We start from the raw sequence: 24,849 nt of genomic DNA, 5'->3' as shown, positions 1-24,849 counted from the left end.
AGAAATAGTTTGGAAAACGATCTGGCAGCGGCAGATGGGCCAAGTCCAGCTTCCTCTGCCACACACCAGACTGTATACGAACCCAAGTATGACTCCCGTCCTAGGACGTGTCTCCAGTCGCTAATAGTGTAAAGGAATGTCTGGCATGTCATAAACAGAGGGGTGTGTACGTGCAATGATATCCTCATGCTTCACTGACCGCTATGCCACAGGGCCGAGACATGAGCAATGATAGTGATTCTTCAGGTGATGACGTCTGGGAGGTCAGCGTCAAGCATGCATGGGATCGACTATTTATACATGACGAGGGCTTCCTATTAGGGTCACGAAAGTGCTCGGTCGACCTGACAACATTACATCCTGAGCCAGTGCGGATTCTCCGACTCTGGCAGATCTACCTTGATCGCGTCAATCCGTTGCTCAAAGTCACCCATACCCCGGGGCTTCAAGGGCGAATCATCGACGCGGCCAGTAAGGTCGCACATATTGATGCAACGACTGAGGCTCTTATGTTTAGTATTTATAGCATATCAATCCAGAGCCTGACTACCAGTGACTGCCAGGATATTTTCTCTACGCCAAAGGAGGACCTGTTGAGGGCGTATCAATTCGGATGCGAACAAGCTCTACTGAACTCCGGGGTTTCACGAACCACCAACCGAGAATGCCTAACGGCACTGTTCCTCTATCTAGTACGTCGCTAAGCCTTTGCTCATCACGTCACCTCACTAACAAAATTCCAGCTATCTTTCGGGCACTTCGTTGATCCCCGGTCTCTATCCTCCATGTTCGGCATGGCAATTCGCATCGCGCAGCGTATGGGCATCGATAGCGAGACGGCGAATGCAAAATGCTCCATATTGGAAGCTGAGATGCGTCGAAGGCTCTGGTGGTCGCTTGTGCTTTTCGATTCTCGCATTACTGAGCTGGGCGGTATAAAATCATCAACATTGGCTCCCACCTGGGACTGCAAGCTCCCGCTCAACGCAAATGACTCTGACCTCTGGGCCGAGATGAAAAGGCCGCCCGACATCCACTCAAAAGTGGCTGAGTGCCTGTTTGCAGTGATTCGGTGTGAGTTAGGCGAGTACGTCCGGCATGCGGAGTTTTATCTTGACTTCACCATGCCAGCATTGAAGGCGCTTGCGAAAGAGTTTCAACATGGCATGGAAGGATTGGATGCCCTGGAAAGATTGCTGAACGAGCGCTATCTCCAGTTCTGTGACATGGGGAATCCGCTCCACCTTATGACCTTCTGTGTCACGCGTATAACTCTCGCTAGATACAGACTCATGGAACACTACTCTAGACGAGCTCAGTCATCCGCGGAACAGACGGACGCCGCGGCCGATCGTGCGCTCTCTTATGCGATCTGCATGCTGAACGCAGAGACGGATATCATGACGTCCCCCCTGACCAAAGGTTTTCTGTGGTTCACACAGTTCTATTTCCCAATGCTCGCCTACATGCACATTATGCAGGATTTGAAGCGACGGCCTGTCGGCGAGAAAGCAGAGCAAGCATGGGATGTCATGGCGGACAGCTTTGATGCACGATTTGAGTTACTACCCAGCGGGAATCCTCTGTTTGATATACTTGTCAAGGTCGTCACCCCGGCTTGGGAGGCACGTCAGAGGGCATGCCGGGAGACCGGTCAATCATTGCCAATACCTCGAATTATATCACGCTTCCAGTCCGAAATGGCGCTTCCGAATTCCATTGCAGACGAGGGTACCATGAGCCATACCGCGACTTCGACGGCCAAGAATGAGAGAACATTTTGGGCATCAATGTCGACTAGCTCCTTTCCCACAGGCGAGATTAATGGTACTACCGCCACTCCTGGGTTAAGCGGCAGTTTAGACATATCAGAACTGTCTACGTTTGACTTTGATGGAAGTGAATTCAATCCTAGTGCCATGGATATTTATTGGGGGAACAACTACCCCTGGTGAAATTGGATACTCGCAAGCACCAGCTGCTCCGTGTTAGCTGCTAGCAATCTGTCCCTTGTCATTGGCGCTAACCACGCCTACCAATGTGACGGTGTGAGAAACGGTCAAAATATCCTAGTCCGCGGATGCAACTCTACAAAATAGCGCACGTTGGCGGAAACCATGCGATTGGAGCATCAACTCCCCGAATCAACATGAAACAGCATCCCAGCATCATGGGCCCATGGATCTGTGTTGGCTGCCAAGGCGCCGGTATTCATTAGGCTTATGAAAATGTGACGGCCTGTGCATATGGACGGTTCCGGCCCGAGTGATCTGCGGTGGAGCAATGAACCTGGGTCTACGAAGTACGGAGTAGTACACAATGCGATTCTCATCTCAAACGGATACACCGGGACCATGGCCGAACGTGAGCTAGATAATTCTTATAGTCCGGGCGATAGACAAGATAGAGCCATTCGTCGGCTCGTGGTGAATTCACCTTGCTTCGGACCGCGTATGGCTTCACAGGGGATGCTCGGGTTTAATTAACATCCGTCTAGTGAGATCTGGCCCGCCAGGGTGCATATTAGCACCTCTGGAAGACGTTCCCATAGGCCATGCCCAGCCAGCCACCACGCCATGGTGGGGAGCGGGCAATTCCGACAGGCAAGAAAGATACGCCTAGATCATACGACCGATTGTCAGATTAGGTGTCGCGTTGTGGCGTGTATGCAATGTTCGAACCATCACATTATCATCTTGTCCTAAATTTTACGCAAGTATGAACTGCATTAAGCCTCTGTTGTGTGTTTCCGATGATTAGAGGCAAGGTCAATTGGCCACTATCCCAGCAATCAAACATCGCTTCGAAAAGATTCTTCCTCGCAGCTGGGAGAAGTCCTAGTCCGCCGGATCCCATCGTAATGGACCTCGTAGTCTATAGTCTGCAAAATCACATCCTCACGTAGGTTCCTCTGGCTCTCCCTTCGATCCATGCTGTGCACAGCAGAGCTCCCTTGGAATATATTTCGACTCTTTGAGCGTCGGGATCGTGATTTCTTCGGGCCTATCTGGCTACCAGATCTGGATCCCGATCTATCACCCGTAATATTCGAGCGTCCGCCTGAGACTGAATACTCGAAGAACTCGGTCACGGTACCGGCCATCATTCCCGTTTGCAGGTCAGCCAGAACACGCCTCAACGGCGGGATGCAGTTGCAGACGATCGAAGTACTGAGAACGAGTTGGAGCCAGATTGCAGGCATGAGAGCGTGCCATGATGGATCCGGTGGTGTCGCGTTAAAGACAGGGCGAAGAGAGAGTAGGCCGGGAATTGTGAGCGCAGGAACACTGTATACAGTTAGGTCTTGCTGTGGCGGAATCCAAGAATGACACACATAAGACGAATTGCGAAGAGCGCGGAGATTTGGTATCGTCTCCACTGGATCATTCGTACAGTCCACAGAAGGGTGACCGGCAGAACGATCACGGCCATGTCCAGAATTATATGAACAATGGCCAGCCCGATGTATAGAGCGTGCTGATGAGCGCATCGCTCGGAGCTGAAATGCCACGGCTCGGGCTGCTTGCATTGCACCCCTAGCCCTATCAAGCTCGCCAATGCCCATACTCCAATCGCACCAAGCGCGACATTGCATGCGTATTTGATCTTCTCAAATGGCTTCAGCGATAGGACTAGGAGAACGACGGCTGCTTTGGAACAGGTCAGGACGAGTATGGCGAGGAGCTGGCTAGCATAGAGGTTCTCCAGACAGTCAGACTCGAATGTCGCTCGCCTGATATTGGTTTCGTACCTTGGTATAGGTCCGAAATGAGACATCACTCAATGCATCCCGATGCTTCCCAATGCCGTGAATGCTGGCCAGGTTGATGCAAACCGTCTGAGGGATGAACAAAATCTACCCAGCGACAACTAGCATTAGACACGCCATTGACGAGACAGCCAAGAACTCACACAACCAAGTGCTGTGATCGAATCGCTCAAAGGGAGGCTTCTCAGCGCACGGACTCGTGATATGACGGTCGTTGTGGTCGCAAGCACGGTCAGGATCAGGAGAATGGTGCTCACAGCGACAACCCAGCCGCCATGGTCGTTCGGTGTAATCGGAAGAAGCGGCGGCAGGAGATCATCTGCGCTGGTCGACATTGCCCAGGTAGAGTGGCTTGTACAACGTGGGATTTTTCATTATGCTGTCGATATGGCACGTCCAAATCTCGAGTATAAGGAATCTTACTCTAGATATTCTCGGCTGATGTTAGCAAACTGTCGCCCAACGTCAGGATTCGCCCTCTGTGTTATCGACAGGGTTGCTATAGTTCATCTTATCCCGGATCCAAAGGGCACGCTTCGATGCAACTAAATGTCCGGCATGGGGCGAAGGAATTCTGGCCAGACACTAGTTATGCAACCTGGAATGAACATCCCGCCATAGACCCCTGCCACGGCCAATATTGTATCGCTTACCACGACAACCCTGCAGTGGACTTATTAATGCTGCCTGGGCCTGTGTCTCCTATCTCCCCTCGTCTGCAAGCGGAATTTTGAATCTCTCCCTGTCCAGTCGCCATATCACAATGGCAAAGGCAATGGAGGTCCATGAGATGGCCGCCTTGAAGGCAGGCCAAAAACCGCCAAATCAGAATGGGGATGTTCCCAACAGCAATGACCGGGGCAACAATCATGCTCTAAAGGAAAAGACGAAAGTGAAGGTAACAAACAACCCACCGTGTGTTAGGTAGAGTGTACCACGCTGACACAGCCAAGCGATTGTTCAATTTCACTCAGATTTTCTTCTTCTCGCTTACGTTTATGTCAAGCTGGGAGACGCAGGCCTTGTGGGTTCTCTTACAAAGTAGTCAACAATGGTACTGACAGCGGCAGAAACCTCAGTGCGGTCCTTACCAATGGTGGTCCTGAAGCCCTGGCCTGGGGAATTGTCATTGTCATCTTTGGTGCAATGGCTCAATCGGCTTCATTGGCAGAAATGGCATCCATGCAGCCTATCGCCGGGGCACAGTACCACTGGACGAATTACCTAGCACCCCAACGCCAGAGGAAGTTCATCACCTGGATGCAGGGTACACCACACCATGCCCAATAGATCTATACCACCGCTAACTTCAATAGGATGGGTGACTTGGTTCGCGTGGATTTCACTACTCTGCGGCGTTGCCAACACTACCGCGACAATGCTCCAAGGGTTGGCCAGTGTCAATTACCCCGAGTATGAAGCAAAGCGATGGCACATCACCCTGATCATATTCGCCATGCTTATTGTCGAAGCTCTGATGAACATGTACACCTTCTGGCTGATCCCGTGGATCGAGCTGATGGCTGGCGTCCTCCATATATGCCTTCTGGTTATTTTCCTAGTCGTCTTCGCCACACTGGCTCCGCGTCATACTGCAGAGTTTGTATTCCTGCGGACTCAATCGCTCTCTGGGTGGAATAACACCTTTGCCTCGTGGAACATCGGCCTCTTGACTCCTACCTGGGGTTTCGTCGGTCAGTAAAGCCCAACAATACCATAACGCTGCCTCTCATCAATCAATACAGGCTTCGATGGTGCGGTGCATATGAGTGAAGAAACTCGTCGCGCACGGCAGGCAGTCCCCCGGTCAATGTTCTACACAGTGGTCGTCAACGGGGTTCTGGCATACGGCATAGTCATTTGTATCCTCTTCACCATGGGCTCCATTGAGGCCGCCCAGAGTTCCTCTTTCCCTATCATCGAGATCTGTCAACAGGCGACCGGGTCTGTCAAAGCGGCTACGGCGATGGTGTGCGGCTTGCTTGTGATATCGCTTTCCGTCACTCTGGCGAGTATCGCATCCGTCTCTCGACTGACCTGGGCATGGGCGCGTGATGGCGCTCTACCTAGTTGGTTTGCTTACGTGGGTGCACACAGATACATATGTTAATAGCGCTAACAAAGATTGCAGATCGACCGACGACATAACGTCCCTATACGTGCCGTCTGGCTTCCCGTCTTCGTCGTGATGTGCTTGTCATGTCTGAACATCGCTAATACGGCCGCCTTCGGCGCTTTCGTCGCCTTGGGCTCTATCGGTCTTTTTGTGTCGTACTTCCTTGCCATTGGGTGCATGGTGCACAATCGCTTTCGCTCTGATGCTGCCCCCCTTGGCGACTGGAACATGGGAAAGCTCGGGCTCCCGGTTAATATCTTTGCCTTGATTTATACAGCATGGGTCACTGTGTGGCTCGCCTTCCCCTCCTATCTTCCAGTGACGGGGGAGAATATGAATTATGCGGCGCCCATCTTTGGGGCCTCGACATTGTTTGCATTAGTGTACTGGTTCATCAAGGGACGTACACGGTGGCCTGGGCTGAATGAGGAGGTTGTCCGTCTGGTTGTGGAAGAGGGTGAACTTCGCCTGAAATGAGCTTTTCCTTGGGGTATCATGATAGGACAGTACTTTGAACATATATGCTTGAGTCTGCAAATCAGCCACTAGCCCTGAGATACCCGGCACAATTTGTCTACAAACAAACAAAACCAGATCAATGGGCATTGAGATCAACGTATCTATGACGAACCGGCCTAGGGATGTATCATTCCCCTTGCATGATGCCACGTACGTGATCTACAGGGCCTTTCGTCGGATCGGCAGACCTTCTAGAATGTGGACTTCCAACATCATCACAGAAGTAGACTATTGTGTTCCCTGTATTTTGATCTTTTGGCATCTCCTAAGAATGTTCAGCCATACTATTGTTGGACATAGTGACGCAGAGGATCATAAGCATCCGCCCCTAATGCACCCTAGCTTCAGGGTCTAACTTTCTTTTAACCTTAAATAATCTTTGTCTCACAGCGCAATTCAAGATAGAAACATGCATGCCGCATACCAAGATCCTACTACTGTGCATGACGCGTCATGTTCTAGATTTCCAGCTTGCTCTAGCGGTGATAGTCAACCTGAAGCCACAACGCCGTTCTCCGGATGCTTAGAGCAGGAGTCTTGCTGTGAATATGACCAAAACAGTTCTATTCCCATATATATTCGAACCCAAAAGACACCAAAACTGCAAAAAATACAATCTATATAGAATACATGATCAAAAAGCACTGCAAATTATCCCGTCAAGGCAACGACACCAGGTTGACGTTGCTATGTGATTGACCCAGAGGCGTGAGGCCCACCAAACTATCATTCTTCGACCCCCCAAAAGTCTTCAAAATCTCCTCCTTGGACGCACCACCGAGCCCAAGAGCCTGCAGGTTCCGCCCGCTCTGTCCAAAGTCGCAGCCATTGATGACAGACGCGACATCAACAATCGCCTTGATGGTGGGCGAGCTCAGCCCGCACTTCAAGCCCAGCTCATACCACGGGACCAGCACATAGGCAATATCTTCGCGCACGTAGCGATGCTGCAGGTTGGTCGGCGCGCCCTTCGTCTTGTTGTGGATCTTGGACCCCCGCGCAAACTGGTGGAATTCCGTAAAGCCCAGCTTGTAGTCGCGCTCCAGGGTCTCCAGCAACGAGGGCACGTCGAAACCATACGCTCTCGCGATCGCCATCCGCTCTTCGTCCAGTCGCTGGATGACCCGTGACACTGATGGCGACATGCCCTGACCGTAGAAGTGGAAGTCCCCTTGAGTGGCTTCGATCCAGCCCGCGTTCATCAGGGCCGTGGCGGGGTGAATCACCGGTCCGATATTGGCGAGCCCAACCTGGAGAAGACTCTTGCACCACTCCAGGTGACGGGGAAAGATGGACTGCACTTGCTGGCGGAGAACTCGGAAGGACTGGGGCGAGTGGCGCGCGTGTGTGGTGGATTCGGCCCCGATAGCCAGGCAGTCCTTGACGCCCTTCACCATCACCGTGTCGCCGGAGATGCGAGTGGCGTATGGAGCTAATGCGGTCTCGAGGATGTTCGCTGCGTTCGTTCGGGAGCGCGCCGCGATGGAGAAGAAGTTGCCTGGCGCCGCGATGAGGGTGTGATGGCGAAGATCATGCTGGCTGAGTTCATCCAGGAGGGTGTCATGCGCGAACGATGGCACCGTCAGGACGATGAAGTGCGAGAACCGTACCACTTCGTTCATGTCACTGCTCGTCGTGATCTTGAACCTTCCTTGCACATTGTCGCTTGCATTCAGGTAGCCGCCACACTTTTCAATCATTCCCAGCGCGCCGCGGTGGTCAGGATGTCCGTACAGTAGGACCTCTTTCCCCCGACTAGCCATGTCTGCTGCAAGTGAGCAGCCACAGGGTCCAGCACCGATCACAGAGACGGATGATACTGCATCCCATTCCGAGGTTCCTGGTCTGAGATCCCCTCCGGCTGTACGCTTCGCTGGTACTGCGTCCGACATGTTCGTGATTGCTGGCGACATCGTGTCTCTGATGGGTTATTGCAAGACTCAAACTTCTAGATAATGGCTTTTGCGATGGTGCTAACAGGTACCTGGATCGGATGGGTGCTTATGTATCCCTGATTCCCTGATCAAGACGTCGCCATCCCATCATGTTGGATACATGTTCCATGCGTAGCTCATCGACATGAAACATTCTTTAGCTTGCGTAACGCATAGTCCTTGGCATCGATTCTTTCACAAATTCAGGTGTTATGCTGCATCGGGTTGTGGGTATAATTGCAGCTAGCTTACGACAGCGTGGTGGTGATCATGGCCGTCGGAGAATTTTCGCCTATGATGATTTCATATGGCTGGAGCATCAATCTGACGCTGGATATCACGCCATCAAGGGATGCGGTAATCTTCTTAAAATAAATCAAATCGGCTCTTCTTGACCCTGAGTGATGAGCTTGCGACGCAGGTTCCCGGCGTCGATCATACTGTGGAGAAGCGCAGAATATCACCAGGGTGTAGGGCTCCCTGTCGATCCTGACGGGGTAAAGGCCTGGACATGGATTTCTAAAGCGGCAAGAATAATAGTTCCGTGGATCTTATAGCGCCTGGTCCACAATAGCTGAAACAAGACCCTTAAGTCTATACTCCATATACAGTACAAAGTCCCAATATTTGTCCTAGAGCAAGTCCACCCTCCCGAAGACGTGGCACATGCGCCGATCATTCAAGGGTGAGACTTGTCTACGTTCATTACGCTATGGAATCATGTCTTTTGGTAGATCATTGAGGACATCAGGGGAAGATTGCCACAGAATAGGGACTGGCCAGCCTTCCGCGTCATTCTCCATAGTCCTTGCTGCTTGGCATCATACCGGATGGACGGAGAGTTGTCATGAAGCAAATAAAAACAATCGGTGAGAGAGCAACTGCCGTTTGTCGCTCTTGACTACTTTCTCTGATACCAGTTGATGGTGATTCCGAGTGCAAAATGGAGGTGAATCAAGAACTGTCGCCCCCGAGCACCCCCCGTCCTCCGCATACCATCTTTACCGGCTTCCAGAAGACATACATTATCTTTATGGCCTCTGGGGCCGGCTTCTTTTCGTCCGTGTCTGCTCCCATTTACTTTCCTGCACTCAATGTTCTGGCCGAGGACCTCGGTGTGACAACTGCGTTGATCAACTTGACCTTAACGAGTTACATGGTACAGACCTCATCCACCGTGACACGACCACCCGTGAAGGCTGACAGACAACGCTCTCTAGATTGTTCAGGGGATCTCTCCCATGTTCCTCGGGACCTTCGCAGACAACTACGGCCGCCGACCCGCGTACATCATCTGCTTCATTATCTACATCGCAGCGAACGTCGGACTCGCCCTCCAGAGCAACTTTGTAGCGCTTCTGCTCCTGCGCTGCGTCCAGAGTGCCGGATGTAGTAGCACTATATCCTTGGCTGCAGCAGTGGTCGCCGATGTCAGCACCAAGGAGGACCGCGGATCATACATGGGCTTGGTCATGGCCGGTTCCTACGTAGGAACGGCCGTGGGCCCTGTCTTTGGCGGTCTTCTAACGCAGTACCTCGGGTGGAAGTCGATTTTCTGGTTTCTGACCATAACCAGTGCCGTCTTCTTTCTGGCTCTTCTGCTCTTCTTCCCGGAGACCGCACGCAATGTCGTCGGGAATGGATCCAGCCCGCCCCAGAAGTGGAATCGTCCATTAATGCACTACCTCTGGTTCCGAACAACTGTTTCCCAACGCCCGGTTACAAGTGACAGCTCCCTCGACCAGGCCATTCCCCTTTCTTCTTTTGACCAGCTACCGAAGAAAGACATCACCTCCCAGAAGCCCAGTTACATCAAGTCCGTGGCGTCGATCTTCCAGAAGCGGTCCATCGTCCTCCTCATCGCAACCGGAGTCATGTTTGCTAGCTACATGCTCGTTAATTCCGCAATCCCCTCAACCTTTGACAAGGTGTATGCCCTCAACAACCTCCAAGTAGGTCTGTGCTATCTGCCCATCGGCCTGGGTGCGATTCTATCTGTTCTCGGGACAGGAAAACTCTTGGACAGCTACTACCGCCACTTGAAATCCGAGGCGGCAAATGGCCTCCATAACCCTGAATCCCCGAAACAGAAGTCAGTCCCGATCGAAAAGGCTCGCTGCACCATCGGCGCCCCGTTAGGCGTCGCCGGGGCTCTAGCAGTCTTAGCATTCGGCTGGGTCTTGAAATTCGAAGTCCACCTCGCGGCGCCGGTGACGTTTCTTTTCTTTATCTCTCTGGCGCTGAATGGGGCTTTCAACTGCTCTGCTACTCTCCTTGTAGACTTCCATCCGTCTTCGCCGGCCACCGCAACAGCTATGAACAATTTGTTCCGTGGGCTGATGTCGGCAGGGGCCACGGCGTTTCTGGATCCCATGTTGAATGGCATGGGGCGGGGATGGGGGTTTACGCTGGTCGCTGTGGTGGTCATGGGCACGGCGGTTATGTTGGGACTGCTTGGTTGGGTGAAGCGGAGTGAGGAGAAGGATCCTGACCAGGATGACGATGAATCGGTCGATTGTGTTGTCACGGTTCAGCCTTCAAAGAAGTCGGATGGCTCCTCTGATGCTACAAGGGGTTGTTAGACTGTTTCTATGTACACATTTGGTTGGTATGGGGGGCTACTTTTGGCGTCGGCGTATATAGTTTTGTTCCTTTTCCAAATGTCTTACTAGGATCAACAATCTGGGATTAACAGATAGTAAATACGCAACAATATCCCATGCCCGTGCCCTCTACCAAATTAGTAGAGTCAATTGGCAACAAGTTCACAAAACATAGTCTAGTCCTGCACTCCGAACTTTAGAAAACCCGATTCCAACATACCTACGCCTCGCAGACAGCATAGTAGTCTTTGCCCTTCTCAGTATTCTTCGGCTTGGGAGCATCTTGCAGCAATCAGCCACTGTCCATATACCTACTTCCTTTCGCAACAAGATATTAGTACATACCAAGTGAGTAACCAGCCCGCAGTACGCCATTTCCCGCTTCCCAATCCTGCGGATCACCACACAGTCGACCTCTTCCGGTTTGGCATTGTTGCCATCGAAGATCCCGTGCTCCAGGATGGGAAACTCCCAATTCTCGTTGGATTCGCTGCAGCCCAGAACATTTTTGAACTGGATCTTGTCGTTCCATTCGTACTTCTTGGGCCAGCCATCTGTACGTTCGCGTCAGTCTTGTCCTTCCAGGTATGGCCTGACTCCGTCGCGGTGTACATGCACTTACTCTCTTCTGGGACGTGTGTGCCGTTCTTGATGCGCTGGAAGGTGGCCACGGTGGTTTCCCAGATATGGTCGCCGTTATAGGTTTAGCCCTGCGGGTTGTCTTTATCACATGTTAGTGATGCCTCCTGGGGGTATGCGGGATTGCGCACTTACTGCCGCCGCAGTGGATGTCGTGCCGGGGGGCGCTGTAGAAGACGTCCTTGGTCGAGAGGGGCTGGAACTCCACGATTGTTTCGGGCTCAGGGCTGGGGTGGCCTGTGACGGTGGCCACAGCCAGGAAGGTGGTGATGAGGATCTTGAGCGGTTGCATGTTTGGTTATGATGGTGGTGCTGGATGTTGATCAGATGAGAAGATGGTGTGTTGGTATACTGGGCTTCCTGCTTGCAAGATGTCTGTGCTGTCTGCTTTTAGTTAATTTAGGTGTTGAATGTAGCCTTTGTTGATTCCATACAGGTGCAGTCGCATTGGAGAGAAGAGTATCACAGTAGCAATCGCACTATGTATAGAACAACAATATCTCAGGTTATTCACACAATCAGAATCTGTGGATGGTATCTGGTATTATGCAAGTTCAACTGGGGTCGCTATGATAGTAGTAGAGCTGATGTATGACATCGTCTGCTGCTTTTGACTCGGTCATTTTATGTACATCCTGGGTGAACGAGGATAGAAGTTTTAAAGAAGCAAAAACTCGAATAGATAGTCTAATACCTATTGTATGCGAGTTCATGCAGGTGTTTCATATACAATTTGCAGATCAATGCTCTTTGTTTTGTGTGCGTCTTCTTTATCAACCCGTCCTACTTCTGCTTTTTATAGGGTCTTCAGTTGATATTGATAGTGAAAGGCGTTACCCCATAGTCAGGGATCCATTGTCATATGTTTTGTGCTAAACAAAGAGCATTCTACTGGGTCTAGATCAGATTAATGCAGCTGGAAAGGATAGTCCGTGGCTACCTGCATAACTTTCCAATGCTGTTGCGTATACATGTCTGTCTCTGTCTCGGAATCAGACTCCCTACAGTCCAGGCTATGCTTAGAGAGCTCCCAATAGAACTTCCAGATTCAGAATATAGACTGCGCATCATTCAGTCGAGTGTTAGTGTCTCACATCATTCAGTGCCTTTGTCATGTGTACTTCATGCCTACTAGTATACATCCCAATCCATAGACCAACTATACTCGTCTATACACTTCAAACCACCCGCTCATATCCCACCATCTGAATCCTCACCTCTCCCTCCTCCCTCCACTCCGACGACACCGGCTCGCCCACCCACTCCGTCACCTCCGCAGCCTCAACTCTCCTCCACCCCTTCTCCAGAAACAACTCCTCATCCACAGGGAAGAACGTATCGCAATCCCACGACGCCGTCCCCGGCTCCTGTCCTATCTTCTCCACATTCGTCACCACAATCCGCACAGGCTGCGTCCCTCCCATCCGCAGCGCAGCCGCATAGATCTCCGCCCCGCCAATCACAAACACATTCCCCAGCGTCCCCTGCGCACCATATCCCCGCTGCAGCGTGTCCAGCGCATCCTCCAGCCCCGAGCACACAATCGCATCTGTCCCGGCCGGCTCGGCCGCTTTTGTGACGCCCTCGCCCGCCGCAGCTGCTGCGGCGGCTGCGGCTTTGGCCCGCTTCGCCTCCAGCTCCCCCAGCACGGTGTCGCGTACGGACCCCGACGCGTCGCGCGTCACGACGACGTTGATGCGCTTGCCCAGCGGCCGCAGGCTTTTCGGGAGCGAGTCGTAGGTCTTGCGGCCCATGACGATCGCGTTGGTGGTGCCCGCGCGCGGCGGACGCGACGTGACGCGTGCGAAAAATGACATGTCGGCTTTGATGCGCGGCCAGGGGAGCGTGCCGTTTAGTCCGATTCCTAGGCGCGAGGGGATTTGCTCGCCGGTTGGGGTTGTGCGGAGCGGTGGGATGGGCGTCGTTGCGACGATGAGCGTGAGTGGTTTCGGGAGGTGTTGAGGCATTTTGATGGTGTCGAGGCTTGCGATGGGTTGTTTTTGGGAGTAAGGTCTGAGAGGGAGGGTAAGTTTCAAGATGGTCGTGTCTTATGCTTCGAGGTTGGAGGGTGTGAAGGAGAAAGGTGGGAGCTCCCGAGTCCCGTCTGCATATCAACATTTTTCCATATCGATAGCTGCTATCGGCTTCCCCGCGGCTTGCAGCACTACAACACGTCAAATCAACTGCGCTAGCGTAACTCGGATACCATGGATTATGCTATGAGGGTATCTACAATGCAATCGAAATATATTTTCTCCAACGCCCAGCCAGAAACGCCAACCCAGTACCCAACCAACCAAGCACTCATTTCGCCGGCTTCAATAAGCCTCCGTCCTCAATCGCCTTCTGAATCGCAGTCGCATTCCGCTCCAGTTCCTCTCGCCGTCTCACGTCCGCCTCGTCCTCGCCCAGGGTATCGAGTTTGCCAAAGAGCCATGTTTCTTTCATCGCGCGGGTTAACGAGAGAATGTCTTCCGCGGCGCGGACCTATCAGAAAGATTGATCAGTAAAGTTATTCGATATCGACTGTCAGACGTAGAGAGATACCAAAGCAGTGGATTCCACATCGAGCTGGTACGTCTCCACGGCTGTCGCGGTATTGCTCGTGTTCTCGTCCTGGGTGCATTAGCTGGGCTGCTCGTAGTGAATTGACTATGCGTCTGCAAGAACATACAGTAGCAGTAGCCATGATGTTCTCGAATCGCTGGAGCAATTGCGAGATATTGGTGTTGATCCGATCTGTGCGGCTCTTTGTTAGTCGGGGTGGAACAATGACACCGAACAGACTGCAGGGAGCGCACATACTATGAAGGGCTTTTGATGACGGTTGAGAGTCCATTGTGGCTGTTTCTCGTAAACCAGGGACTGTTGACGACGGGGATGGGAAAAAGAGGTTGTATATGGAGGACGGTCGGATTGCGACACAGGCGGGAGTTTTGGCGGTGTGGTTTACTGCCGATTATGAAATGCGATAAAGACATTCAGCGTCGCCCAAGGTTTAGGGGGAAAGGACGCTGGTGATGAACTATCCTATCGGTCGATGTACATATAAGGTCATGGTTCGTCTATCCAGTATACTACAGTCGTGTCTACATCGCTATAGGCCACAGGCTGAGCGATCTACGCATAGCTATCATTGACAAACAGTAGTTGTGGTCAAATATATATTTCCCTCACTACCCGAACGTAGAAGTAGACTGATTGTGGTGGTATTAACATGTTAGGCCATATCGCGCTCTTAAGGTCGCAGTGGTTGATACAGGTCATACAGACGACTATCTCGGTCTCCCGACCAGATCCTGTACCGCTAATGGAAGATCGCTGCGCTGTCTACCACCGAGGCGTCTATACGACAGCTTGCCATAAGGTCACGCCGTACCAGAAGATGGCAGCGAAACAGCCCAAGGGAGTGTCTGAAGATGCAAAACTGTCGACATCGGGAGCCACTGTCATGCAAGAAGCGCGTTATGAAACCAAAAGTGTGAGTCGGTCGACGCAGTAGCTCTATCGGACGTATTTAGACTAGACTCTGGTCAGCATATATCCCCCAAGATAAATCATTCGGTTCACCAACCATAAATCTCTTGTGGAAATCAGATCGCAATAGATCCTGCAGCTGTCAGCTATGCACCCCACCGAAAATGCAGAAGACCTTACGTTGACAAATTCCTTGCCGCGCTTGTCCTCGGTTCCCCGAGCCTGGTTCTTAAACACCACATCATCATCCCATCGCCGTTTCACATTGAAGTCCTGAGGGTTCAGCAGGGGGTTGCCTCTGGCAATATCATATTCCCGCTTCTCCTCCTCCTCGGCGGCGCGTTCACGTTCCTGATCATGTCAGCACGGATGACATATACTACAGACGACATAGGAACATACCTCTTTCTCCTTCTGCTCCTGTCTCTCTTTTTTGATCTTCTCCAGCTCGCGCATCAGTTCAGCGGCTTCGTCCTCATCGTCACTGAGCTCGTTAACAACCGTCCATTTTTCGAGACGTTGATCACCCACCTTTCTTCCTCGCTGCTCTCCTCTTCTGACCCGTCAGAATCGGCATCTATATCCCGCGTTTCTTCTAATATTCGCCGCCGCTTCGCTTCTGGGTCCTCTTCATCTGTCCCTTCTGCACCACCGCCCGATGGAGCTCCTTCTAGCTGGCGCTTGGGCGCTGCACTTTCCACAGAGGTTTCATCAACGGGCGCACCGCGCTTCTTGGCGAAATGGGCGGCCTCGGCCTGGAGCAGTTCGGCGCGCAGATCACGTTGCTGGACTTCGGATTCATTGCCTTGACCGGTTTGACTGGGGCGGGTTAGAATCGTTCGGGATGGTCGACAAAGAACATACCGAGTCTTCAGGTGCATATGCGCCGGGAGGAGACGCTGGTGATACGCAGGGCCTCGCAGGGCCTCTTTCCCTTGTGCCTGTGGTGGTCAGCGGAATTTGGGGACGGACGGAGGGGACCGTACGGGATCGAAGGTGGGTCTGTGAGCTGTGAAAGATTAGCGCAGGCACTCCCAGATAGTAGACAGCGAGATAGAACATACCTGTAGTCATGGTGGCTGTTCCTGGGGATGTAGACGTGCAAATAGTGAAAGTGATGGCTCCGATGAAGACAGAGGAGGGCGGTTAGTCAGCCAGCATGATCGCCTCACCGCCCTTCTGAACTACCATTACCATTGGCCAATTCACGCCTCGCGCATGACGCTGTTTAAGGAAATTTCCTACTTGAAGGCCGTCTCTGCTGGACCCCGTTGGGGCCCGAGTCTGCCTCCGCAACCATGAACAAAGAAGCACCGCTCTCTGTAGCCGAGCGCGACTTCATCCTCAATGCGCTACGCCAGAACGTGCGCCTGGACGGCCGCGAGCCCGACCAGCTGCGTCCGTTGACCGTCTCATTTGGCGAGGAGTACGGCCATGTGAAGGTCCAGCTGGGTAAAACCAGGTGAGTTGCTGCGATTACGGGATGTTGGTCTTGTGCTCACGCAGGGTTAGTCTGATTGTCCGGATCTCGTCGGAAGTCACAAAACCGCGCGATGACCGTCCATTTGACGGAATCTTTACAATTGCTCTAGAGCTCACCGCTATGGGGTCTCCCGCCTGGGACAACGGCCGGTATGTTTGCTTTATCCATCGGTCCGCATGCATGACATGCGTTTCTAATATACAGCGTCTACAGACAAGGCGACCTCGAGACCTACGTGACGAATGTCCTCGACCGCGTCGTCCGCCATTCGAACGCGCTGGACACGGAGTCGCTCTGCATCCTGAAAGGCGTGAGCTGCTGGAGTGTGCGGGCGGATGTGCACATCACCGACTACGACGGGAACCTAATCGACGCGGCATGCATCGGTGTGATGGCCGGCCTGCAGCATTTCCGACGCCCCGATGCAGTGGTCAAAGATGGCCAGGTGATTGTCTACGGCGTGGACGAACGGGTCCCGGTGGCGCTGAACATCACGCACAAGCCGCTCTCGGTCACCTTCCACACCTTCGACGAGGGAAACCACGTGGTGTTGGACGCAACGCGAAAGGAGGAGCAAGCGTCGGAGGCGGATGTGATCATCGGAATGAACAATGCGGGCGATGTGTGCTACATGTCCAAGTTCTCCGGATCGCCGGTGGATGCGATGGTGTTTGTGCGGAAGTCGGCGGTTGCGCAGGACAAGGTGAAGGAGATCAACGGGATTATTGACAAGGCGCTCCAGGCGGATCTGGCGAGACGGGCAAAGACTGGGATGGTGGAGGAATCGCGCGCGGAGAACGATCGGTGATGGAGTGAGCGAAGTACTTATCTGTCATGCTTTATGAATTGTTCTTTTCCTTTGATCTCAAGACGGCACACAGGCGTAGAGGTGCATGATTCGGTTGACCCCGTTCCTTGAGCAAGAGGCTGAAATACGTAGAGTTGAATATTGAAAACAAGAAAGAAAGAGCCAGGAGATGCGAATACATCTGATCATCAGGGGTTTCGAATAAATCAGTACTAGTTATAAGCTTGTCGATCTGCGCGGATGTCGGGAGACGCGCATTGATCTTCTATCTAGGTACGGAGTAGTACGGAGTACGTACTGCTACGAACGACGGTAAATTGATTATAATATTCGACGAATATTGTCGGATTAAGTCGAGTTGAAATAAGCAATAAAAAAAGTATTATGACTCCTTATGAGCTGCTCCCATGTCTAGGCGACCAAATTCGAGGTTGAAACGAAGATCTCCAGCACTGCCCAGCCAACACCACTTTGGTCTTAGTACCGGCCGTCAACTTCTCTTTCTCTCGCGGTCTCACTTTCGCTTTTCCTCCTTCATCTCTACCTCCACTCCACAGATCCCACCACTTCTTCTTCTCTTCTACACTACCGTCTGATCCCTCGTTCCGCTCTCTTCCTAGCTCCCTCGTGCCTTCGAGCCGCCCCCACACCTTCCCAAACCCCCCCCCGATCAATGCTCCAGGGGCATACCACAGCCGTGACGGTGTCCGCTCGCCCCCAGCATCATGGCCAGCGGTAGGCCTCCAGGACTTCATCCAGCCGCTGGCCGCGATGATGATCTGCTGCAGCTGGAGGAGTCCACTCCCATCTACAACTCAGGGCAGCGCCCACCCGTCAACGACGAACACCTCTTGCAACAGTTCAACATCGACGACTCCGACACCCCCCAACCGCGTCCCTCCGTCTCCTATGATAATTTCGTCGGCGGTCCTGGCGCGTCGCATTCCGGCGCCCATGTCGCGGGCTCCTCCCTTGTCCCTCCAGCTCAGTCTGGCGCCTATCTCGGTGACCCCTACGGGGGTGCCGACGTGTCCCGGACCTACTCCCAGACCTCCGGTCTCAGCAACTACCGCCGTTATTCCCTCGACGAGTACGATGACGACCGGTCCATCCACGACGGTTACTACGACTTGGACCATGATGACCACCTGACGGCCGATCACCGCGTGCGACAAGCACAGGAGCGCAACAGTATCCTGGGTCTGGGCGGCGGCCTAATGGGACGGGCGAAGCACATGCTGGGCATGGGTAACGAGTACTCGGAAATGGACCTGCCCCTGACCGAAGCGGGAGCCCGACCGGCGCGGGCAGACAGCGTGGGCGAAGGAGAGGATTCCTCGGCGACACCGCGTCCGAAGAAATCGAAGAAGCCCGCCTTCAAGTTTGGGCGCCGCAAGGTCGACCCCTCGACACTGGGGCCGCGCATCATCGCGCTCAACAACCCTCCCGCTAACGCTGCGCACAAGTTCGTCGACAACCATGTCTCCACCGCCAAGTACAACATCTTCACCTTCCTGCCGAAATTCCTCTACGAACAGTTCTCCAAATACGCCAATCTGTTTTTCTTGTTTACTGCCGTCCTCCAGCAGATCCCGAACGTCTCCCCCACGAATCGATATACCACCATTGGCCCGTTGCTGGTCGTGTTGCTGGTCTCCGCGATCAAGGAACTCGTCGAGGACTATAAACGGAGAGTGTCGGACCGATCGTTGAACAATTCGAAGACCCAGGTGCTGAAGGGCTCCGCGTTCCATGAAGCCAAGTGGGTCGATGTCGCCGTTGGCGACATTGTGCGCGTGGAGTCGGAACAGCCTTTCCCAGCGGATTTGGTCTTGCTGGCGTCGTCGGAACCCGAGGGCTTGTGTTATATCGAAACCGCCAATCTGGATGGCGAGACCAACCTGAAGATCAAACAGGGTATCCCCGAGACCTCCCACCTGGTCAGTCCCGCCGATCTCAGCCGGTTGAGTGGCCGCATTCGCTCGGAACAGCCAAACAGCAGTCTCTATACGTATGAAGCGACCCTCACTATGCATGCCGGAGGCGGCGAGAAGGAGCTGCCGCTGGCACCGGACCAGCTGCTGCTTCGAGGCGCTACCCTGCGGAACACGCCGTGGGTCCACGGTATTGTTGTCTTTACCGGCCACGAGACGAAACTGATGCGCAATGCGACGGCAACTCCGATCAAACGGACGGCGGTGGAGCGCATGGTCAACGTGCAGATTCTGATGCTGGTTAGCATTCTGATCGCTCTCAGTGTCATCAGTTCCGTGGGCGACTTGATCATTCGGAAAACCGAAGCCGACCACCTGACGTATCTTGACTATGGCCAGACCAACGCTGTCAAGCAATTCTTCCTTGATATCTTCACATACTGGGTCCTCTACTCCAACCTTGTCCCTATCTCCCTTTTCGTGACGATTGAAATCGTCAAGTATGCGCAAGCATTCTTGATTAACTCGGATTTGGATATATACTACGACAAAACCGATACCCCGGCCACGTGCAGGACATCGTCCCTAGTCGAGGAGTTGGGCCAGATTGAGTACATCTTCTCGGACAAGACCGGCACTTTGACCTGTAACCAGATGGAGTTCAAGCAATGTTCGATTGCCGGTGTCATGTATGGTGAAGACATTCCTGAAGACCGGCGCGCCACGGTCGAGGACGACGGATCCGAGTCCGGGATTCACGACTTCAAGAAGCTCAGGGAGAACCTCCTGTCCCACCCCACTGCTGACGCCATTCACCACTTCCTCGTTCTCCTCGCCACCTGTCACACTGTCATCCCTGAACGATCAGAAGCCGAACCCGACAAGATCAGGTACCAGGCAGCCTCTCCTGACGAAGGAGCTCTTGTTGAAGGTGCCGCCACGCTTGGGTATCGGTTCACGAACCGGAAGCCTCGTTCTGTCATCTTTACGGTAGCTGGTCAGGAATACGAGTACGAGCTCCTCGCAGTGTGTGAGTTCAACTCGACCAGGAAACGGATGTCCACGATATTCCGCTGTCCAGATGGTAAGATCCGTGTTTACACCAAAGGTGCGGACACGGTCATTCTTGAGCGTTTGCACGCAGACAACCCCATTGTCGAGTCGACACTGCAGCATTTGGAAGAGTACGCTTCGGAAGGTCTCCGCACGCTGTGTCTCGCCATGCGTGAAGTTCCCGAGGATGAGTTCCAGCAGTGGTACCAGATTTTCGACAAGGCAGCCACCACTGTCAGCGGAAACCGCGCAGAGGAGCTCGACAAGGCGGCGGAGCTCATCGAAAAGGACTTTTACTTCCTCGGGGCAACGGCTATCGAGGATCGACTGCAGGATGGAGTCCCTGATACCATCCACACACTGCAGACGGCAGGAATCAAGATCTGGGTTCTCACCGGTGACCGCCAGGAGACGGCCATAAACATTGGCATGTCTTGCAAGCTAATTTCCGAAGACATGACGCTTTTGATTATTAATGAAGAGTCGGCCCAGGCCACCCGAGATAACCTGACGAAGAAGCTCCAGGCTGTTCAGAGTCAGGGGGCCTCGGGTGAAATTGAGGCCCTGGCTCTGATCATTGACGGTCGGTCCCTTACCTTTGCCCTCGAAAAAGACATGGAGAAACTCTTCTTGGACCTCGCTGTCCTGTGCAAAGCTGTGGTCTGTTGCCGCGTTTCCCCTCTTCAGAAGGCTCTGGTGGTCAAGCTAGTCAAGCGTCACCTCAAGTCTCTGCTCCTTGCCATCGGCGACGGTGCCAACGATGTCTCCATGATTCAGGCGGCCCACGTCGGTGTTGGTATCAGCGGAGTCGAAGGTCTACAGGCGGCACGATCCGCGGATGTGGCCATTGCGCAATTTCGCTATCTCCGTAAACTACTCCTCGTTCACGGCGCGTGGAGTTATCACCGAATCAGTCGTGTCATTCTATATTCCTTCTACAAGAATATTGCGCTTTACATGACTCAGTTCTGGGTAAGTAGTCTGCCTTGCATACTTGTAATAACCACTGACACCCTTTAGTACTCCTTCCAAAATGCCTTTTCCGGCCAAGTCATCTACGAATCATGGACCCTCTCCTTCTACAACGTCTTCTTTACCGTTCTGCCTCCGTTCGCGATGGGTATCTGCGACCAGTTCATCTCGGCCCGCCTGCTCGATCGGTATCCTCAATTGTACGGACTCGGACAGAAGGGCATGTTCTTCAAGAGGCACAGTTTCTGGTCTTGGATTGCCAACGGCTTTTATCACTCCCTCCTTCTCTACATCGTATCCCAACTGATCTTCCTATGGGACCTTCCCATGTCGGATGGCAAGACCGCCGGCCACTGGGTCTGGGGTTCCTGCTTGTACACCGCGGTGCTGGCCACAGTGCTGGGCAAAGCGGCTTTGATCACCAACATCTGGACCAAATGGACGTTCATCGCCATCCCGGGTTCGATGGTCATCTGGCTGGCATTCCTGCCAGCGTACGGTTACGCCGCCCCGGCCATTGGCTTCTCGTTTGAATACTACGGGACGATCCCCGTGATCTTCAAGCTGCCGCAGTTCTACCTGATGGCCGTTGTGCTGCCATGTCTGTGTCTCCTGCGTGACTACGCGTGGAAGTATATGAAGCGCATGTACTACCCACAGCACTACCACCACGTGCAGGAGATTCAGAAGTACAACGTGCAGGACTACCGGCCGCGCATGGAGCAGTTCCAGAAGGCGATCCGCAAGGTGCGCCAGGTGCAGCGCATGCGCAAGCAGCGTGGCTACGCGTTCAGTCAGGCCGACGAGGGCGGCCAGATGCGGGTCGTCAATGCTTATGATACCACGAGAGGAAGAGGACGCTACGGTGAAATGACGAGCTCTAGGGCGTTGGTGTAATGATTATGTTTGCGTTCTGTCTTGTTTGTGTGTGGTGGTCGTATGTGCATATGTCTCTATGTATTGTCGCTGCATTTGGCGGAAGTTATAGTATAAACGAGTTTTCTTTGTTGGATGTCCGTCAATGTTGCATAAACAGGTAGTAAATTCATCTATACTTCCGTGCAATCGAACCTCTTGACAACCGGCACCACATACAACCTATATCCTACCGACAAACGAAACAATAGATAAACTAGACCTCCATCTGCAAAACCCCATCATAATAGCACCGCTCCGTAAGCCCTGTGTTATTCAACTCGCCACAAATCCACTTGGTCCCAGGCGCAGCCCCATTCGCATTATCACTCAACAGCACCTGTCCCTTCTCCGGGATTGCACCAGACACCCGCTCCAGCGACAGAGTAAAGTACCCGATATCCGCACCCCCGTTGGGAAAGCGGATATAGTATTCCCCGTTGTTGCAGCGGGCGTTTGCGTCCGGGTTGAGGCCGTACGGCCTGCGCTGTTAGCTCGGTACGGGTGTGGAGATTTTGTTAGGGTAAGAGTTAGGAACTCACCAGATCAGGTTGCAGTCCGTCGGGGTGTCGGACGGGTAGTTGGGGTCTGTGAGGACGAAGTGCATGTAGGAGGTGCTGTCTCTGACGGAGGTTGTGGCCCACATGTCGGTGAGTTGGAGGTAGGAGGTGGTAGTGGTGGTGGGTGCTGCCAGGGCAGAGGATGCTGCGAGCAGGAGGGAGAGGGCGGTGGTCTTCATTGTGGTTGAGTGTGTTTTGTTGTTTGATGTGGTGATAGTGTTTGTTGGTTTGGGGTTGATTGTTGATGAGGTTGAGTATACAGAGGAGCTCTAGCTCTACTTTATACATTTTGTCCTCTGCGGGTGGTTCTATAAATACTTCAGGCGGATGGCTATGGATCGGCCTGATGTGTTGGTCTGGCAAGCTCTCTTGAGATGTACTCTGTATAGTGGATAGAAGTCTAGGACAGCAGGCTGTGGCTGTCTCCACAGTTGTTGGTGGCGTATCCAAGCGTCAGGGCTATGCTTATTTGTGTTGCTTGTTTGGGAGAAAGGATGCATCTTTCTATCTATAATCCAGGCCCCCCGTGTTGTCTGAGACTCTGCCAATAGCTCGTGGTCAGCTTACAAGGCATCCGAGACACGTATGCAATACCTGGGTATTGACCGTCATGCAATCGTAGATCCAGACATCGACATGTACTCTAAATAGCAAATTATGTGCATAACTCGACTGATCGATATTCCGAGTGAGATCCTTCTGCTAAGCCCCCTGGAGGTCTTCAAAAAGCATAAACTGGACGGGGGAGGAACGTCCGGTAGTGGAGGCGGTCATACACTCGTTGCAGGCCTGAATCTGTTACTCCTGTGCTGCGTTGCTGGGAGTCCAGCGGAGAGACAACATACCATAGTGAGAACGTTCAGACGTGAGACGGAGGGAAGACGCGCAGTATGAGATGGAAGTGAAACAAACCACCCGGATGCCGTATGTTAGCCCTGTTGTATGCGATCTGGTCGATAGTCCCAGTGAGAATGCGCTCGTCGATAGGTCCGATCCTGCTCATCCATTTCGGCTCGCAGATGTAACTGCGACTCCATTGCTTCATCAAGTAGCTGCTGTAACCCGGGCTTACCGCAGGCTCTTTGATAGGGTTTATTCCGAGGGCGGACTGTCCAAGGACGGCATTCAAAATAGCCATCCGCTTTTTGCTGGCGTTAGGGGTGTCGACCTCGTTTCTGATGAATCGCCGGGCACTGGTCACCAAATGAAGCTCTCCGATAGCGAAACGATCTTTTTCGATGCCTTGAGATGGTGGTACCAATTACATGGAGTTGATGAGGCAGTCGAGGTTTAAGAAGCAGGAGGAAGGTAGTATTCGCCTACTACCTCAACAGTACCAACCCGGAGAGAGGAATAACAAAAAAAACTTAGGGCTATTTCCAGGACTTCGGCGTAATTCGCTCGGTAAACAAAGATTTGTTTCAATTCATAAGAAGGCCGTGGCCAGAAAGGCATACGCTCGCGTTCGTAGAAAGACATGCGCTCGCGTTCGTGAATGTGGCCGTGCCACTCAGTTCTGGAGCCGACTTGCCCTGTAGGCAGGAATCGCTGTTTGACCTTGGGAACGAATCCAGGCGTCCTGCGCCTTTTATCATTAATCTCTTTTTCACCTCGCCTATACGATCTAGTCTAAACATCAGGGACGAACGACAGTACAACTGCCGCAAACATTCGCGCGGAAGAACTTTGACATCTGCGCCTTGTTGCGCTGGGGCTTGCGCTTCCGAAGCACGCGGCCCTTATCTTCGGCGCGCCACATAACGCCAGCAGTTTCCAGGCGTGGACGAGATCGTACGGATCAAACACTAGGGGCGAGGCGCGGGGCTTCGTGGTCGGCACAAAGAGGGACAGTTCCGCCTCTATGAGTTCACAGGCGTACCAGAGCGTCATAATTAAGTAAAAGGTCATAGGGGACACGCTGCTGGTATGGGTAGTAGGGGCATTCTTTCTGGTCCACACACTGCGCGCCACCGGATCAAGGATAACTTGGCTCATTATAGTATCGAGGATGCGGCAGTCCGAATCTTTCACATCACTCGCGGTGGCCCCAAACCGATCTTTCCGGTG

The 24,849-nt window shown here is 53.0% G+C and overlaps 12 protein-coding genes across 12 annotated transcripts; 5 read left to right on the top strand and 7 right to left on the bottom strand.

Annotated features, from left to right (window-relative positions):
- Nucleotides 1-203: 203 nt before the first annotated feature.
- ATEG_09736 (fungal specific transcription factor domain-containing protein) lies at nt 204-1,955 on the top strand (the record flags this gene model as incomplete). Its single annotated transcript, XM_001218357.1, has 2 exons — nt 204-692; nt 744-1,955. 2 exons carry the CDS (start codon nt 204-206, stop codon nt 1,953-1,955), a joined length of 1,701 nt encoding a protein of 566 aa, XP_001218358.1.
- Nucleotides 1,956-2,791: 836 nt separating this feature from the next.
- On the bottom strand, nt 2,792-3,777 carry ATEG_09735 (uncharacterized protein; the record flags this gene model as incomplete). Its single annotated transcript, XM_001218356.1, has 2 exons — nt 2,792-3,287; nt 3,335-3,777. 2 exons carry the CDS (start codon nt 3,775-3,777, stop codon nt 2,792-2,794), a joined length of 939 nt encoding a protein of 312 aa, XP_001218357.1.
- A 755-nt stretch (nt 3,778-4,532) lies between these two features.
- On the top strand, nt 4,533-6,362 carry ATEG_09734 (uncharacterized protein; the record flags this gene model as incomplete). The annotated part of the gene is made up of 5 exons (XM_001218355.1): nt 4,533-4,684; nt 4,840-5,036; nt 5,086-5,463; nt 5,515-5,738; nt 5,901-6,362. 5 exons carry the CDS (start codon nt 4,533-4,535, stop codon nt 6,360-6,362), a joined length of 1,413 nt encoding a protein of 470 aa, XP_001218356.1.
- Nucleotides 6,363-7,063: 701 nt separating this feature from the next.
- Nucleotides 7,064-8,317, bottom strand: ATEG_09733 (uncharacterized protein; the record flags this gene model as incomplete). The annotated part of the gene is made up of 1 exon (XM_001218354.1): nt 7,064-8,317. One exon carries the CDS (start codon nt 8,315-8,317, stop codon nt 7,064-7,066), a length of 1,254 nt encoding a protein of 417 aa, XP_001218355.1.
- A 964-nt stretch (nt 8,318-9,281) lies between these two features.
- On the top strand, nt 9,282-10,920 carry ATEG_09732 (uncharacterized protein; the record flags this gene model as incomplete). Its single annotated transcript, XM_001218353.1, has 2 exons — nt 9,282-9,497; nt 9,559-10,920. 2 exons carry the CDS (start codon nt 9,282-9,284, stop codon nt 10,918-10,920), a joined length of 1,578 nt encoding a protein of 525 aa, XP_001218354.1.
- Nucleotides 10,921-11,198: 278 nt separating this feature from the next.
- Nucleotides 11,199-11,872, bottom strand: ATEG_09731 (uncharacterized protein; the record flags this gene model as incomplete). The annotated part of the gene is made up of 3 exons (XM_001218352.1): nt 11,199-11,252; nt 11,287-11,495; nt 11,716-11,872. 3 exons carry the CDS (start codon nt 11,870-11,872, stop codon nt 11,199-11,201), a joined length of 420 nt encoding a protein of 139 aa, XP_001218353.1.
- Nucleotides 11,873-12,758: 886 nt separating this feature from the next.
- On the bottom strand, nt 12,759-13,547 carry ATEG_09730 (dihydrofolate reductase; the record flags this gene model as incomplete). Its single annotated transcript, XM_001218351.1, has 1 exon — nt 12,759-13,547. One exon carries the CDS (start codon nt 13,545-13,547, stop codon nt 12,759-12,761), a length of 789 nt encoding a protein of 262 aa, XP_001218352.1.
- A 337-nt stretch (nt 13,548-13,884) lies between these two features.
- ATEG_09729 (RNA polymerase II mediator complex head subunit MED22) lies at nt 13,885-14,419 on the bottom strand (the record flags this gene model as incomplete). Its single annotated transcript, XM_001218350.1, has 3 exons — nt 13,885-14,067; nt 14,255-14,319; nt 14,386-14,419. 3 exons carry the CDS (start codon nt 14,417-14,419, stop codon nt 13,885-13,887), a joined length of 282 nt encoding a protein of 93 aa, XP_001218351.1.
- Nucleotides 14,420-15,084: 665 nt separating this feature from the next.
- ATEG_09728 (spliceosome-associated CWC15 family protein) lies at nt 15,085-16,131 on the bottom strand (the record flags this gene model as incomplete). The annotated part of the gene is made up of 7 exons (XM_001218349.1): nt 15,085-15,102; nt 15,238-15,408; nt 15,460-15,541; nt 15,589-15,876; nt 15,922-15,998; nt 16,044-16,066; nt 16,122-16,131. The coding sequence occupies 7 exons, from the start codon at nt 16,129-16,131 to the stop codon at nt 15,085-15,087; spliced, it is 669 nt and encodes a 222-aa protein (XP_001218350.1).
- Nucleotides 16,132-16,355: 224 nt separating this feature from the next.
- Nucleotides 16,356-17,348, top strand: ATEG_09727 (exosome non-catalytic core subunit RRP45; the record flags this gene model as incomplete). The annotated part of the gene is made up of 3 exons (XM_001218348.1): nt 16,356-16,519; nt 16,564-16,689; nt 16,754-17,348. The coding sequence occupies 3 exons, from the start codon at nt 16,356-16,358 to the stop codon at nt 17,346-17,348; spliced, it is 885 nt and encodes a 294-aa protein (XP_001218349.1).
- Nucleotides 17,349-18,073: 725 nt separating this feature from the next.
- Nucleotides 18,074-22,204, top strand: ATEG_09726 (aminophospholipid-translocating P4-type ATPase DRS2; the record flags this gene model as incomplete). Its single annotated transcript, XM_001218347.1, has 2 exons — nt 18,074-21,307; nt 21,356-22,204. The coding sequence occupies 2 exons, from the start codon at nt 18,074-18,076 to the stop codon at nt 22,202-22,204; spliced, it is 4,083 nt and encodes a 1,360-aa protein (XP_001218348.1).
- A 235-nt stretch (nt 22,205-22,439) lies between these two features.
- On the bottom strand, nt 22,440-22,961 carry ATEG_09725 (uncharacterized protein; the record flags this gene model as incomplete). Its single annotated transcript, XM_001218346.1, has 2 exons — nt 22,440-22,704; nt 22,765-22,961. 2 exons carry the CDS (start codon nt 22,959-22,961, stop codon nt 22,440-22,442), a joined length of 462 nt encoding a protein of 153 aa, XP_001218347.1.
- Between the last annotated feature and the right edge of the window lie 1,888 nt (nt 22,962-24,849).

This window comes from Aspergillus terreus, genomic scaffold, assembly GCF_000149615.1.
Source record: "Aspergillus terreus NIH2624 scaffold_15 genomic scaffold, whole genome shotgun sequence".
Classification (NCBI taxonomy): Eukaryota; Fungi; Ascomycota; class Eurotiomycetes; order Eurotiales; family Aspergillaceae; genus Aspergillus; species Aspergillus terreus.
This window is presented reverse-complemented; position numbering and strand designations above follow the sequence as displayed.